Below are 17,830 nucleotides of genomic sequence, written 5' to 3' on the forward strand. Positions count from 1 at the left end.
CACAGCTATCAGAACTAGTGCGTTTTCTTTTGTAGGAGCTCTCAATGACCTTTTACATGTTCCATAGACACAGAGTCTGCCTAGTTGATTGTGTGGATTTAATCTGTAGCTTGTACAGCTGGTGGGAGGGATTTGGGTCTTCTTCCTTAGCCACACTGCCCCTGGGTTTCAATTGTAGTTTTATTTCCACCTCTACCTGTGGGTCGTCCGCTGGGGTTAGCTCCTGAGGCTGCCCTGGAGGACTTGGGTTTGCCACCAGGTATGGAGGTGGTGCAGTTGCTTAGGTCGCAGGGGTCCTGGCAGCACCAGGTACTCAGCGGGGTTGGCGGCTAGGGCAGCAGGAAATATAGTGATCTAGAAGGGTATGGCAACCAGTTTTGGCCAATATGCTCCAGTATGCTTGCCTGTAGAACCCTCCTCCCTGACAGAGAAGCCTGGCAGGCCACAGTCTACAGGGTCGCAAAGAGTTGACACGACTGAAGCGACCCTGCACTCATAGACGCAACACATTTTTTGCCTGTGGCTGCTCTGCCTCATTGAAGATTGAGCGTGAAGGTGGCACAGCTGTTTGACTTGCAGGGACCCTGGCAGCACCAAGTGTGCAGGGACTCTGACTGCCTCCGCGACAGGAGTCATGGCCCTATCAGAGTCTTTTTCGAGCCTTTTGTAGCTGGCGATCAGAAGGCCTCTTTGGCCAGTCTTTCTCCATACCTCTGCCCCTTCAGGCACTTAGAGGGCTCCCTTGTCTAGGGTCCTTCTCTGTTGTTCAGTGTGTCAGGAACATAGAGGGCCCCCCTGACTGGGGTCCTACTCTGTAGTTCAGTGCCTCCATAGTTTGATGGGCCAGCCTCTCTATTGTTCAGCTGCTGTTACTGGCCTGTGGGGGGAGAGAGGCTATGGTGATGGCTCCACCCCCTACGCGTGACTGAGCAGTATCCTCTTGCTTCTGTGGCTGCCTGGCTTTCCTCCACAGGCATTTCCCCTCACAGTCTCCTCCCTCATATCCCCTCAGTCCGTCTCTCCGCAGTCAACAGCAGCCCTCGCCCTGGGATTGTTCCACAATCCCTAAACTCCAGTCGCTGTCCCTTCCAGGAGACCCACGTTCCTGCCCGGCATATGTGTGGCTGCAGCAAGGACTGTCTGACTCTCATTCAGTTTGCGCTGCCACAGATCAGCTGTTTCGCTCTCAGCCTTAAATGTTTCTCCTCTGACTCAGACAGTTGTCCCGATGTGGGGATCAGACCCCTGCTTCAGTTCCCCCACCCACCGAGGGATTACTGTGTGTGTGTGTATGTGTGTGTGTGTGTGTGTGTACATGCTCAGTCATGTCTGACTCTTTGTGATGCCATGGAAATTAGCCACCAGGCTCCTCTGTCCGTAGAATTCTCCAGGCAAGAATAATGGAGTGGGTTGCCATTTCCTTTTCCACCAGTCCTCCTAATACCCCTGTTTTTCCCCCAGTTCCTTGTCCTACCTAGTTTTGCATGGTTCTATATATTCTTTTCCACTGGTCAGTTACTCCTGTCTGCTCTAAGCTGGTGTTCTGCGCGTGCTTCTGTGTCTGAGAGTGTATTCCTGGTGTATCTGTGGAGAGAGATGTACTCCACATCCACTGACTCCTCTGCCATCTTCGAGAGTCTCTCTTGCCCCACATCCTCGCCATCAGACATTTCAATAGTTACCAGTTTGATGAACATGAGATTTTTGTCTTATTTTAATTAGCATTTTTCTTATTACTAAGCTTGAGCATTTTGTATAGTTGTCTATAGCCGTCTCTTCTGTGAGTCATCTGTTTATATCTTTTATCTGCTTTTCTGTCATGTTGAATTTTTTCTCTTAATGGTGCATATGAATTCTTTATTTGATGCTAACGTTCGAAACAAACTTTAACATTTAGATTTTAGTACTCATTTTCTGGGCTGTATACTTAACCCTCTGTCTTTTCATGGTTATTTCCTAAATGTTGCTTACTTAAATCCTGAAGATTTTTTTCAAAATGGTTTTGTATATTTTTGCTGAACTAGAGTTGTGGAACTTTCAGGCTATTGAATTTAAAATTGTGTTGAAAGGATGCAGAATGTATAGAAAATATGCTTAATTTAATGGTTTTAATCCCCAAAGCAAAGTATGTTTATGATATCAAATCATTTTCTACATCACAACTTGATGATTACCACACAGTCTTTTAAATTTATTTTCAGGTAATATAGAGAATATTAAAGAAATCCATGCACTTTTATCAAGAGCCACATTTTATAATTTGAGTTCTTCTCCACTAAACCGAGTCACTGAGCTGTCTGGGATCAACTACTGTAGCTTTAATCTCTTCTGGAAAATAAATGTGACTGACCAGATGTTCTCCAGAATCTACCTATCCCTAAAACTTACTTTTTCTTTTAGAAGTTAATTTTTAAAAGCCTATAAGCCTTAGAAAAGTGAAATAATTTCTTAAGGAAATTAGATATATAGATAGCAGCAAATGTAATGAAAATAAACACCATCTGTGGAAAATAGAATATATTTTATACTGGTGAGTTGGGACAGTTTACAAAGCAAGAAACCTTTAAGCCTGGTTCTGAAGATCAAGAAGAGGGACTCTATGTATACAGACCAGTTGCAAAAAATTGGGAGCCATGAATAAGCCAGCTATAGGGTATGTTTTCAATACTGCTGACTCCAACTCAGGACTGAGGAAGCTGAGACATGGTCTTGGTCCTGTACCCTGTGTCTGAGACATTTGACACCAGCCAGAGCAAATTACTGTGTCATGTTACAGGTTCAAGCATTTTTTCATGAGCCCCACTCCCAAAGAAAAAGGATAACTAGGAGAAGTTGGAAGTGTGTCCATTGCTTTAGGATTCTCCCGTGCTTGGGTGAACGAGTCTTTGAACACGCTTCAGTTAAGCTCTGTGCCCCTGCTCCTAGAACATGCCTTTCAAAGGGGAAAGTTGGTTTCAATTGCCTTTAATCTAGGGGAGAATATTTCAGTCCCAGCTGCAGAGTTGCTGTTTCTCTCAGGGTATGGGATGCTCTCAGACAGACTGATTGCACGCCTTCCTTCACAGTGACTGTGACTTCAACACCATCCTCTGAATGCAAGTCTTCTCTGCCCTTTTGGAGTGCCAGGCTAATGATATTTGCCAGTACTTGTGCCACTGGTGATGTGAGGGTTCCAAAGCCCTTATTAAGACCAGTAACAAGTTCTCTTTTATACAAGTAACTTGTTCTTCATTTTCACCATCACTTTGTATAACTGAAGGGAGTTGCTGAGAAGAGGAAGGAGGTACTTTTAAAAGACCTTGCAGAAATTATACTCATGAAGTTCCAATTGTGGAATGAATAACATTGTTAGTATGTATTCTAGAGGACCCACATCATTTCTGGAAAACAACCAGTTAAGTATTAGATATCTTTGCTAATTCCATAAAGTTATCTAATGTTATCAGAATAGTAATGTGATGTCTGTAATGACACAGCTAACCCTTCAACAAGGGCAGCTGGCAGCAGGTAATAAGGAGCGTGTGTGCTGCAACATGCTTGGCACATGTAAGAGTTGTGCACCCAGTGACTACAGTCCTTTGCTTGCTGAAGCCCAGATTCACCCCTTACTCTTCAAAGAAGATCCTTGGATATTTTTGGATCCTTCTTTTTGCATGGATTTTCTCTGGTCCTTAATGATTTATGGGATGGGTTAGGGCCAACGAGTTACATGAGACCAGTTCTACAAGCTCAGGAACAACTAAGAAATAGGGAAGTAAGGGGTACTGGTGTGCAGAGAGCAAGCAAAGAGAAGGGCAATACAAGAAAAGAAGCTGGCTGATTGCAAGAGAAGACTCATTGCTGTTGGTACAAGCAGTCTTGTCATCTCATCAAGGCAGACAGGTAGAGTTCCAGAAAACACTGTGGCTTGACTTTTAACAAGTATTTATTAGTAGATTCCTTGTTCCCCTAGAGCTTGCTTGACTTATTTTTTATTTTTATTAAGTATTGTAATTTCTGGAAAAGATTTACCTTTTGAGAAGGTACTTTGCAGAATATAGATTGTAGTTTATATCTTAAACTTTCCGGATTTCAGCTGATTTAGAAAAGCGTCATTTTTTTCTAGCACACCTTAGTCAAGGTTTTTTAAACTGGGGGTTGAAGATCATTAATAGGTTGCCAAATCAGTTTTGTATCATTTTTTAAATGAAATAGAATAGAATAAGGTATGTCAGTGTCTGTCTGACCCCCTGGATGCCCTGTCTCTCCAAGTATTCCAGCAGGGGTTTGTAGAGCACTGTGGTTCAAAGTGTCTAACTTTAGATCAGGGTTTTCATCCTATATGCCTCTCATGATTGTGTGACCTTGAAAAAGTTACTCAAGCCCTCTAAGCCTCATTTTCCTCCCTATGAAAGTAAAGAGAAGGGTGCTATATCCTAGGATTGCTGTGAGGAGGAAATGGTATTGTTCATACTAACTGCTTAGTTTGGTGCCTGGCACATGCACATTTATAGTGTGGGTGTCTATAGCACTTTCATTTATAATTACCAACACTTGGAAGCAACCAAGATGTCCTCCAGTACATGAGTAGATGCATAACTGTGGTATGTGCATCCAGACAATGGAATAGTCTTCAGCAGTAAAAAGAAATGAGCTATTAACTGTGAAAAAACTTAATAGCTTGTTTCTTTTTATTTAGTAATGTTTGTTATTAAGTGAAAGAAGCTAATTTTAAAAGCTAAATACTGTATTATTCTAACAACAAGGCATTCTGGAAAAGACAAAACTATGGCAAAATAAAAAGATCAGTGATTCCAGTGATTAGGCAGGAGGGAAGGATGAGCAGGCAGAGAACAGAGGATTTTCAAGGCAGTGGAAAAAAATAACCCTTTAAGGATGCCATTGTTGTCGTATTACAGGTAGCATATACAAGATGAAATTGAATATAATATGAGGTTTTATTAATATTTATTTCCAATTTACATTACATTCAATTTCCAGTTTACACTATTAAAGTTTGTATAACGTGCAACCATTCATCATGCATCTAACAACTCTTAGTAACAGGAAATCCTTTCTGAGCTTCACCACCAAGGGCAGCGGTTCTCCATTCTACTGGACCCACACTCCCTTCACTAGCCTGAATTTAAATTCCTAGTAATAGCACTCACCCAAAAGCATAATTTCAAAAAAGCAATATAGTGCCCCAACTGTAATAAAAAAGAAATAAGATGAAATAAAATATGCGTTTCATGTGTAACGTGCACCTGAGAGCACTAGAGAATGTGCCATGTTGACAGGTGCTGTGTTTGCTTATGTGGAGACTCGCCGTGAGTGGGGCAGCTGCAAATTCAGATGGTGCAGTCTTAAATGCCACTGGTAGAGTTGCCATCCGTGACATGGCTTTCTGAAATTGTAAAGTTCTGAACAAAATGAAGTATAGTCTTCCTTTGATTTATGTATGTAGTTGCATTCCTGAAGAATTGAGAATATATTAACCATGCAAGAATTCCTGTGCCTGAATGTAAAATGGAGTTCGGTTCCAGGCCTGGATAATTACCAAGGCAGGTCTGGGAGGACATTTGGGTGTCATGCACATTGCTAGATGTATGGCATCCCGAGCCAATGCTCACTAAAAGTCAACAGTGTTCAGAAAGTCAATCTTTCTGACTGTGAGGATGTCATACATTTCCAAAGTCCCTATATGGTCCAGGCCCTCTTCTTGGAGGTGAGGGTGCTGAATGTAGGATGTGGCTTCAGGCTGTGGTGAGCATCCTCCAGGGTGAATTTATCTCTCAGCCAGAGCAGCTACTCAAGTCCTGAGAAAGGGGTGGAAGTGGACTTCCCTGGTGGTCCAGTGGTTAAGAATACACCTGCCAGTGCAGGAAACACAGGTTCAATCCCTGGTCCCACGCGCCGCAGAGCAACCAAGTGCATGTGCCACAACTACCGAGCCCGTGTGATGCTACTGCTGTAGGTCGCACACCCTAGAGCCTGTGCTCTGCAACAAGGGAAGCCACTGCAGTGAGAAGCTCACACACTGTGATGAAGAGGAGGCCCTGCTCACTGCAGCTAGAGAAAGCCCGAGTGCAGCAAGAAGACCCAACACAGCCATAAGTAAATACATAAATACCTTTTAATGGAGTGGAAAGATGCTAGTATGCCTTTCTAAGAAGAAATTAGGGGCGGAGTCAGTGGTGACTCAGACGGTAAAGAATCTGCCTGCAGTGCAGGAGACCCTGAGTCAGGAAGATCTCCTGGATAAAGGAATAGTAACCCACTCCACTGTTCTTGCCTGGAGAATCCAAGGGACAGAGGAGCTGGTGGGCTACAGTCCATGACGGGGAGTGGAGGGGGGTTACAAAGAGTCAGACAGAACCGAGCGACTAACAGTTCATACTTTCACTTTCAGGGAGAAATTAGTTTCTTTGTTCTGATTCAGATCTCCCCTTGTTCCCTACAAAAATCATTTAAATAATGAGAAGGAGAGCCAAGGGGCATTGTCCATGAAAGCAAACATCAACCAAGCATGGCTCTCCCCTGAAGGACTCTGTCTGCAGGGGGCAGCACTCTGATCCTGGCTCCCAGCCAGTTGTGGAAAGGTTGCCTTTCTCTGTTGCATTGGTTTTTTTTTTTTCCCCCTCTAATTTTTATTTTTATCTATTTATTTATTTTTAATTAATTTATTTATTTTACTTTACAATATTGTATTGGTTTTGCCGTAGATTGACTTGAATCCACCATGAGTGTACATGTGTTCCCCATCCTGAACCCCCCTCACACCTCCCTCCCCATGACCCTCTGGGTCATCCCAGTGCACCAGCCCCGAGCACCCTGTATCATGCATCAAACCTGGACTAGCAATTCGTTTCACATATGATATTTTACATGTTTCAGTGCCATTCTCCCATATCATCCCGCCCTCGCCCTCTCTGTTGCATCTTAACTGATGTGATGCCAAGTTTATTCCTCAGGGTTTACAGTGAGCTTTGTTTATTTTGAGACACTTTCTGTGTTGTAGAAAAGAGCAGAACGTATAGAAAAGGGCCTATGGAGTTGTATTTCTGTGATTAAGACAGCAGAATGTGTACATTGTTGTTGGTGTTGTTTAGGCCTTTGTCTGCACAAAGAAGTGTTTGGTTACACATACCCCAAGAAGCTCCAGAGGTATTCAGTTTTAGTCTTCAGGTCACAAAAGGGAAAACCCTTATGGTTATAGATGTCATTTTGAAAAATGATGTGTGAGGAAACAGTCTCACCTTCCATGTTTTTTTTTCTGCTCTAGGTTAGGGTTAATAGATACATTTGTGAACCAGCTTAGAGAGTCAGAGATCATGTCCAACGCTGGCCTTGCACAGAACTTGAGTTCTTGGTATTGTTTTAATAGTTCACACCATCTTTTATCTTTTGTAGTGAAGTCTGATCTGTGACAATTCCATCTGCCTTCCTTGGGAACAATTTTATTCCTCTAGGAGTTTTCCTGGCAAAATTCCTTTCAGAATACTGTGAAGCCAAGGAAAAACATATAACTCTTTATTAGGAACTGTCTTGGAAGGACATTCCTGCATAAAGAAAACAGGAAACATCCTATCCCTCAAAGCAAAAATATCCTGACAACCAAAATGCCCACATGAGTAATACTTTACTTAGCAGATGTTTACTGGGGAAAACCATCATGTTTGCTTTATAACAAGAAATGCTTTTGTTTTATTTTTAAACTTATCAGTAAAATATTTTTGTACTGTTGTACAGTTCTATGAATTCCAACACAAGTGTAGATTTGTGTAGCCATTGCTATAATCTGGATATAGAATAATTCTACCACTCCAGTAGCTCCTCCCTCCACCCCAGCTCTTGGCAGCACTTTCCTGTTCACCATCCCGACAGTTTAGTCTTTTAAAGAATGTCATGAAAAGTACATTAGTATGTCTTTTGGTAGGTAACCTTTGGAAACAAACTTTTGACTTAAAGCCTTTGAGATTCATCCAGTGTCTTATAAATATCAGAAGTTTGTCTCTATGGATGTACAACTGCTTACTAATTTACTTGTTGAAGAACATTTGGATTGCTTTCAATTTTTGGCAATTATGAATAGAGTTTTTGTAAACATTTGCTTTTGTGTGAACATTAATATTGTATCTGTCTCTAGGATAGATCCTCAGGGGTAGGAATGCTGAGACAAAGTGTCTATACCAATTTGCATTTCCATCAGCAATGTATAAGAGTTCCTTCCAGTCACTCTGCATCCTTGTCAGCACTTGGTATTCTCAGAATTTTTAAGTTTAATTCTAATTTTAGAATAAAATTCTAATTTTAATTTAAATTAAATTTTTAATCATGATTTTAATTTGCATTTTCCTAATGGCTCATGATGTTGAACATCTTTTCACGTGGACAGCCTTTATCCTCATAGAGTGTCTATTTTTATATATTTTCCCATTAAAATTTTTTTTCACATTGTTATGAGAATGTTTTATTATCCTACAAGTTGAATATGGGATTTGCAAATATCTCCCAGTTTGCAACTTGTATTTTTATTCTCTAAACTGTTTCTTTTACAAAGCAAAAGTTTTAATTTTGATGTAGTACAGTTTATCATTTTTTTAATGGAATATGCTTTTTGTATCATGTCAAAGAACTCATTACTCAACCCTAGGTTGTAGGTTTTCTTCTGAAAGTTTTGTAGTTTTATTTTTTATATTTAAATCTATGATTCATTTTATGTTAACATTTGTATAAGGTTAAAATTTACTTTCTGCCTAAGGATTTCTAATTGCTTCAGCATCAGTTGTTGAAAAGACTACCCTTTCTCCATTGAATTGTTTTTGTACCTTTGTCAAAACTCAATTGGCCGTATTTGTGTGAGTCTATTTCTAGATTCTCTTTTCTGTTTCATTGATCTATGTGTTTACCCCTTTGCTAATACCATCCAGTCTTTATTACTGTAACTTTATAGTCAAGTCTTAAAATTGGGTAATTCAAGTTTTCCAATTTTATTCTTCTTTTTCATTGTTGCTGTCTCTATTCTAGTTCCTTTGCATCTCCATATAAATTTTAGAATCAGCTTATCTATAGGAAAGATTTTAATTGGTATTATGTGGAATCTATACATAAATTTGGGGATAATTAACATATTTACTGTATTAAAACTCCAAGTCATGAGCATAGTATGTCTCTTTAGTTATTTAGATCTTTGATTTCTTTTATCAGAGTTTTACATGAAGATCCTATACATGCTTTGTTATACTTGTACCTAAGTGTTTTGTTTTATAAAACTATTGTAAATGTTCCTCATTTTTAACTTTCTGTTTTAGTTGGGAATTTCTAGTCATGTTGGTTTACTATGGCTGGTGTAACAAACTGCCACAAACTTGGTGGCTTAAAACAACAAAACTTTACTTTCTGAAGTTCTGGAGGTCAGAAGTCTATGATCAGTTTTGAGTAGAAATCAAAACTGTGTGGCAGGTATGTGTTCACACATGAAGGAAATCAGTTCTTTGGCTCTTCTAACTGCTGGTGGCTGCCAGCACTCCTTGGCTTATGGCTACATCACTGCAGTTTCTACCTCTGTCTTCATATTCCTTTCCTCTATGTCAGATCCCCTCTGCCCCTCTTATGAAGCCATGATCATCTCTCATCTAAAAATCCTTAATTTAATCACATGTGCAAAAAACTTCACCATGTAAATTAGCTGTCACAGATTACAGGAATTAAGACATAATATTTTTAGGACATTTTCAGCTTATTACATGAGAAGGAAATGGCAGCCCACTCCAGTATTCTTGCCTGGAAAATCCCACGGTTGGAGGAGCCTGGCAGGCTACAGTTCATGGGATCGCAAAAAGTTGAACACAACTGAGCGACTTAACTTACTTAAATTTACATTAGTGTTTAGAAGTCAAGATTGTGTGTGTGAGAGTAAGAGAACAGAGACATAAAGATACACAGACACACAGAGAGACAGATTGTGTATGTTGACCTTTTAAACTCATATATTAATTCTAGGAATTTTGGGGTTGATTCTTTATATTTTCTATATAAATAATTATGTCATCTGGGGATTTCCTTGGCAGTCCAGCAGTTAAGACTCCACACTTTCAAAGCAGGGGGTCGAAGTTCGATCCCTGGTTGGGTAACTAAGATCCCACATGCCACATGGCATGAGCAAAAAAGTAAAACGTTAAAAAAAAATATGTCTTCTGCAGATAAAGATATTTTTATTTCTTTCTTCCCAATTTGTATGACTTTTGTTTCTTTTTCCTGCCTTATTTCATTGGCTAGAATTTCCAATGCAGTGTGAATAGGAATGGTGAAAGTGAACATCCAGACTTGTTCCTAGTCTTAGAGGGAAAGCATTCAGTCATTCACCATCAAGTAGTCCTTCTTTGCAGAGTTTTCAAAGTTTTTTTTTTTTTTTAAATCATGAATGGGTGTTGAATTTTGTCATATGATTTTTCTGCATCAATTAATGTAATCATTTTCCCTTCTTTATATTATTAATATGATGGGTTACATTCACTGATTTCCAAATATTGAACCAGCTTTGCATTACTGGGACAAACCTCATGGTGTACTATTTTTTATACATTGCTAGTTGTGATTTGGAACATTTTGTTGAGGATTTTAAAGTCTGTGTTCATTAAAGATATCAGTATGTAGTTGTATTTTCTTATACTGTCTTTGTCTGGTTTTGGTATCAGGGTAATCTGGCCTCATAAAGTAATTTGGGATGTGTTCCCTCTTCTTTTTTTCTGGAAGAGAGTTGGTGTTTTTTCTCCTTTATATGTTTCATGGAATTTGCCAGTGAAACCATCTGGTCCTGATGATACTCTTTTTTCAGAAGATTTTAAACTACATATTTAATTCTTTTTCATAGTTTTAAGACTACTCAGGTAACCTCTGTTTTCAATTTCATTGATTTCTCATCCCTGTTATTTCCTCCCTTTTGCTCACTTTGGGCTTATTTTTCATTTCTTTTTTCCCCTAGTTTCTTAAGTTGGAAGCTCATATCAATAGAGCCTTTTCTTCTTTTCTAATATAAGCATTTGTAAGGTATACATTTCCTTTTAAGCACTATTTTAACTAGATGAACAAGTTTAATGTGTTGTATTTTTATTTTAATTAAAAGTATTTTCTAGTATTCCTTGAGACTTACTGTTTTGATCCCTTGATTTATTTATAAGGTGTTGTTTAATTTCCAAGTGTTTTGAAATTTTCCTACTATTTTTTGATAACGATTTCTAGCTTAATTCCATTAGGACGTGAAGATACTTTTCATAATTTCAATTAAGTTTGTTAAGGTTTGTTTTATGATTCCTAATATGTTCTGTCTTGGTGAATGTTTGGTTGTGTGAATGAATATGTGTTTTCTCTGAAGGGAGTCATACCTCTGAACTGGGCCCATTTGTTTGCTTATTCACCTAAGAGTCTTTCTGGAAAGCTGTCTCTCACAGCCCGTTGTTTTCTTTGTCCAGAGCATCCAGGATGTGAGAAGTGACAGTGAGGATGAGTATGAAGAGGAAGAAGAGGAAGAGAAGAAGAAAGAAGCCAGGGAAGGCAAAGAGACAGACCGTTTGAAGAACAGCCTTGGAGCCAACAGGCACCTCATCCCCAATGGTCAGCATGGCTGTTAGCTTGAAGGCCACGTAGCTCCCAGTGCACAGCACACCGCGAGGGCTGCTGGGAGTGGGACGTGCTCCCTCCTCCACTGCTGTGGCCTCAGGACCCAGAGGGACCACAGATTTTGCCCTTCTTTCGTTATTACCACCTTCCCCCCTCCTAAGATATATTTAACAAAATGTTGTTTTTGTGTTAAAATGTTGAATATAAGCATACCAGTGGATTTTACTGGAGTTAGGACTCAGGCTTCATAGATTTCTCCAGAGAACCCTTCTAGTTCTAATTGTGCCCATTCATGCATTTGAGACACTTGGAGCCAACTTGGTTGTGGGCCTTCCCCTTCCCACCTTGCCTGTGTTCATGATGATTTGAGAAGTGCTAAGGCAACCCACCTTTTCCAGGTGTGTTTGGCCACAGAAATGACTCACTTCCCAAAAGTGAGCTAGAGATAGCAAAGGAACAGTGGTGGCAGGACCAAACTAAGGGGCCAGGCTTCAGGGCTCACAAGCTCCCTTCTGCCGTGGAAAGTATTTAAGCCTTCCATGCTGTGTGCTGCGTCTCTCCAGTCGGAAGAACCAGACGTGCCCTTTCCCCTCACAGGGATGGAGTAAGGATCAAATGAGATAATAATGGGCATGAGAGTGCATACTGTAGGCTGTGGTGTTCCTATTACCAGACCCTCTCTCCACCGTGACCCCAGCCCTGACCCTCTCTCCACTCTGACCCCAGCCCTGGCCCTCCTTTCACTGTGATCCCAGCCCTATTTGGGAGAGCAGCGTGGTGAAACTTGACACTGAATGGGCCTGAACAAAAGGCATAGTCTTGAAGAATTCCTTTTAAATGTGTCTGGAGACACCTAGAAATGCAAGTACCCAGAAAGCTGTTTCCACTTAATCTGGTGACTGTTTGTTAGCTCCCCAAAGGTAATTTTCACACCCCCCAGGTTCTCGTCCCTCAGGCTCCATGGCCAAGAGAAGGGAGTTTGGGCCCCACTCCTTGTATTTTGCTGGTTTCTCGTTTCCTCTCCGAGAGGGATGTGTCCCTGTTGCGTCCTGAGCCACCCCCTCAGCCAGCAGAGTTACCCAGCAGGCCATGGGGTCCACCAGGGCACTGGACCCAGGTCAGGCTGCTCCCCGAGTCACCATTACTCAAGAAGCCCAGCATCTGGAGTGCAGCATGCACCTGAGCTCCTGAGCGAAGGAGATCTTGGAAACAGAAGGAGATGCTGCACTATAAATCTCTGCAGTCCAAGCCAAACAGAGTGCAAAGCAGTAACACAGAATAAGAGAAAGTCTGGAGAATGCCCCCAAGTCAGCATCACCTCCTAGGCCACCTACCTCTTTGGAAGGACAGGTAGGGGTTGGTAGGTCAGTAGCCACCTCTCAGCCCCCACAGGGGTGCTTCTCCTAAGGCTCGCATGCAGGCACCTCAGGCATTCTCAGGTTGCTGACTGAGGAGAAGCAGAACCTTACAGGGGAAGAGCTGAGCAGAATATGCAACTTTTCCCCACCCAGTCTCTCATATTTTTTGGTCACATTTTGCATCTTCATCCTGTTTTGCTAAGGGTCTGTATTACCAAGCTAAGTAAGTGGAAGCTGAGACCACGGGGACTAGTAAAGCCCACACAGGCTCCACCCATGGGGGCCGCAGCCCCTGCAGCACAAAAGAGGCTGTATATGGTAAAGGTGTTGGCAGTTTGTTGTTTTTTTTTTTTTTAAGTAAAAAAATTTTTTTAACCTTCAGAATTCTTTCCCAACAAAATTTCTTTTTGAGGAATTGTTAGAACAACAGAAAAAATGTGTCGGGTTTCTCTGTATAATATCTGCTTTTATGAGTACAATAACATTATATGTAAATGTATATTATAAATCTAAAATGCCTCCAGTTACAGCTGTTCAAGCATAGCTCTTGAATTATTATTATAATTTTTTTTGGTGAAAGGTCACGCTAAGATATTACTTTTATTTTCCAGTTAACAGAAACATTTTCCTTGATTTATTTCAGTCTCTGTACCATATATCTTCTTGCTTGAAGTAAAAAAGTGTTTAGTTGTTTCATTATCCTCCAGTTCTTTTTTTTCTTATTTGAACATCGAAAGTAAAATTTGATAAGCGAACTCCAACTGCCTATGGAGAGCTGGAAGCACCAAACTACCTCTGAAGAGGTAGAGATTCATGTTTTGTAACATCTTTTAGGGCTTTTGTGGTTAATTTTAAGGCTGACCTCTATTTTTTACAGCAAACAAAAGCTCATACTATACACCAAATGGCTTTATAAAAATGTAGTCCACCATGCCATCAGTATTATTGTAATGGTAATGATGTACAATAAAACAAAGACAGAGCCCTGTATGTGTGTGGTGATTGAGTAGATTCAGCTTGGCTTCCTAGAGATGATTTCTGGTCTTATTGAGTGGTGGAAACAAAGACTTGTCAGTCTTCTAGAAATACCCTGCGGGGAATCAGGAGGAACAGTGAGGAGACCAGAGCCAAGTTAGGACCTGAGGGCCACTGGCCTTGGGATACAGACAGCAGACAAGGAGACACACAGACCAGGCCTGACGAGGGCGAGCCTCTCAGCTGTGCGCAGTGCAGACAGACACCAACTTGTGGACTGGAGACTAGCCTGAGCCCTGTGATGTGTGGCCCTAAGGAAATGCTGAAGAGCGTGGCCCTAAAGGTGTTTTCTCAGCCCTCATTTCTGTACCTACCCTTCAAAGGTGGAGGAGGAAATAGGGTCTATTGATGGTTCAACTGAATTACCTGTTGAGCTTAAAACACACCTTGCCTGCTCCACATTTTATTTCATACTTCTGGGATGAGGGAAAAAACTGCATTTTAACCAAGCCCAGGTACTTCTGAAGAGCAATCAGGATTCTGTGTGACCCCCCACCTAGTTTTATTCCTGTGTGGACTTTGCATGCATGCTGTTGTGTCTCACTAGCAGTTTCATATGCTACAGACTATTTACTCCAAACTAAACCCAAATAAAATATAAAGGAAAAAAGGAAACCTGAGAATAGTCAAGACAAATAGAAAACACTACAAGAGTGATACACTGGTTAGTACAATGGCAGTGTTGTTGTTTGTGTGTTTGTTTAGTCACTAAATTGCATCCAACTCTTTTGCAACTCCATGGACTGCCAGACTCCACTGTCCATGGGATTTCCCAGGCAAGAACACTGGAGTGGGTTTCCATTTCCTACACCAGGGGATCTTTCCAACCGAGGGATCAAACCCACATCTCCTGCATTGGCAGATGGATTCTTTACCACAGAGTGACCAGGGAAGCCCAAATTACCAAATCCAAATTTATGAGTAATTACATCCATATGATTATCTCAATAGATGCAGAGAAACCCTTTAACAAAATTCAACATCCATTTATGATAAAGACCCTCCAGAAAGCAGACATAGAAGGAACACACCTCAACATAATAAAAGCCATATACGATAAACCCACAGCAAACATTATCCTCAACAGTGAAAGGTTGAAAGCATTTCCCCTAAAGTCAGGAACAAGAAAGGGTGCCCACTCTCACCACTACTATTCAACATAGTTTTGGAAGTTTTAGCCACAGCAATCAGAGAAGAAAAATGAATCCAGATTGGAAAAGAAGAAGTAAAACTCTCACTGTTTGCAGATGACATGATTGTCTACATAGAAAACCCTAAAGCCACCACCAGAAAATTACTAGAGCTAATCAATCAGTATAGTAAAGTTGCAAGATATAAAATTAACACACAGAAATCCCTTGCATTCCTATACACTAACAATGAGAAAACAGAGAAATTAAGGAAACAATTCCATTCACCACTGCAATGAAAAGAATAAAATACTTAAGAATAAATCTACCTAAAGAAACAAAAGACTTATACATAGAAAACTACAAAACACTGATGAAAGAAATCAAAGATGACACAAATATGAGAAATATACCATGTTCATAAATTGGAAGACTCAATGTAGTGAAAATGAGTATACTACACAAAGCAATCTATAGATTCAATGCAATCCCTATCAAGCTACCAACAGTATTTTTCAGAGAACTAGAACAAATAATTTCACAATTTGTATGGAAATACAGAAAACCTCGAGTAGCCAAAGCAATCTTGAGAAAGAAGAATGGACCTGGAGGAATCAACCTGTCTGACTCCAGGCTATACTACAAAGCTACAGTCATCAAGACAGTATGGTACTGGCACAAAGACAGAAATATAGATCAACGGAACAAATAGAAAGCCCAGAAATAAATCCACGCACCTATGAGCACCTTAACTTTGACAAAGGAGGCAAGAATATACAATGGAGAAAAGACAACTTTTAACAAGTGGTGTTGGGAAAACTGGTCAACTACTTGTGAAAGAGTGAAACTAGAACACTTTCTAACACCATACACGAAAATAAACTCAAAATGGATTAAAGATCTAAATGTAAGACCCAAAACTATGAAAGTCCTAGAGGAAAACATAGGCAAGACACTCGCTGATGTAAATCATAGCAGGATCCTCTATGACCCACCTCCCAGAGTAATGGAAATAAAAGCAAAAATAAACAAATGGGACCTAATTAACCTTAAAAGCTTTTGCACAAGGAAGGAAACTATAAGCAAGGTGAAAAGACAGCCTTCAGATTGGGAGAAAATAATAGCAAATGAAGCAACTGACAAAGAATCTCAAAAATATACAAGCAGCTTATGCAGCTCAGCTCGAGAAAAATAAATGATCCAATCAAAAAATGGGCCAAAGAACTAAACAGACATTTCTCCAAAGAAGACATACAGATGGCTAACAAACACATGAGAAGATGCTCAACATCACTCATTATCAGAGAAATGCAAATCAAAACCACAATGATGCACCATCTCATGCCAGTCAGATGGTTGCTATCAACGTCTACAAACAACAAATGCTGGCGAGGGTGCAGAGAAAAGGGAACCCTCTTACACTGTTGGTGGGAATGCAAACTAGTACAGCCACTATGGAGAACAGTGTGGAGATTCCTTAAAAAACTGGAAATAGAACTGCCATACGATTCAGCAATCCCACTGCTGGGCAAACACAGTGAGGAAACCAGAATTGAAAGAGACCCGTGTACCCCAATGTTCATGGCAGCTCTGTTTACAATGGCCAGGTCATGGAAGCCACCTAGATGTCCATCGGCAGAGGAATGGATAAGAAAGCTGTGGTGTATATACACAATGGAATATTACTCAGCTGTTGAAAAGAATGCATTTGAATCAGTTCTAATGAGGTGGATGAAACTGGAGCCTATTCTACAGAGTGAAGTAAGTCAAAGAAAAACACCAATCAGATCAGATCAGATCAGTCGCTCAGTCATGTCTGACTCTGCGACCCCATGAATCGCAGCACACCAGGCTTCCCTGTCCATCACCAACTCCCAGAGTTCACTGAGACTCACGTCCATCGAGTCAGTGATGCCATCCAGCCATCTCATCCTCTGTCGTCCCCTTCTCCTCTTGCCCCCAATCCCTCCCAGCATCAGAGTCTTTTCCAATGAGTCAACTCTTCGCACGAGGTGGCCAAAGTACTGGAGTTTCAGCTTTAGCATCATTCCTTCCAAAGAAATCCCAGGGCTGATCTCCTTCAGAATGGACTGGTTGGATCTCCTTGCAGTCCAAGGTTCTCAAGAGTCTTCTCCAACACCACAGTTCAAAAGCATCAATTCTTCAGTGCTCAGCCTTCTTTAGAGTCCAACTCTCACATCCATACATGACCACTGGAAAAACCATAGCCTTGACTAGATGTACCTTTGTTGGAAAAGTAATGTCTCTGCTTTTGAATATGCTATCTAGGTTGGTCATAACTTTCCTTCCAAGGAGTAAGCACCTTTTAATTTCATGGCTGCAGTCACATCTGTAGTAATTTTGGAGCCGAGAAAAATAAAGTCTGACACTGTTTCCACTGTTTCCCCCATCTATTTCCCATGAAGTGATGGGACCGGATGCCATGATCTTCATTTTATGAATGTTGAGCTTTAAGCCAACTTTTTCACTCTCCACTTTCACTTTCATCAAGAGGCTTTTTAGTTCCCCTTCACTTTCTGCCATAAGGGTGGTGTCATCCGCATATCTCAGGTTATTGATATTTCTCCTGGCAATCTTGACTCTTGTGTTTCTTCCAGTCCAGCGTTTCTCATGATATACTCTGCATATAAGTTAAATAAACAGGATGACAATATACAGCCTTGACGTACTCCTTTTCCTATTTGG

At 40.7% G+C, this 17,830-nt stretch overlaps 1 protein-coding gene across 1 annotated transcript in view; it reads left to right on the plus strand.

Annotated features, from left to right (window-relative positions):
* CERS3 (ceramide synthase 3) overlaps window positions 1–13,658 on the plus strand; it is a 160,987-nt gene extending 147,329 nt beyond the window's left edge. Inside the window, exon 11 of the mRNA XM_010845823.1 lies at window positions 11,454–13,658. Within this exon, the coding sequence (XP_010844125.1) occupies window positions 11,454–11,612 (159 nt within the window). The 3' untranslated portion in view covers window positions 11,613–13,658. The remainder of the gene's footprint in view (window positions 1–11,453) is intronic.
* Window positions 13,659–17,830: the final 4,172 nt, after the last annotated feature.

This window comes from Bison bison, unplaced genomic scaffold (assembly GCF_000754665.1).
Source record: "Bison bison bison isolate TAMUID 2011002044 unplaced genomic scaffold, Bison_UMD1.0 scf7180017864224, whole genome shotgun sequence".
Taxonomy (NCBI): Eukaryota; Metazoa; Chordata; class Mammalia; order Artiodactyla; family Bovidae; genus Bison; species Bison bison.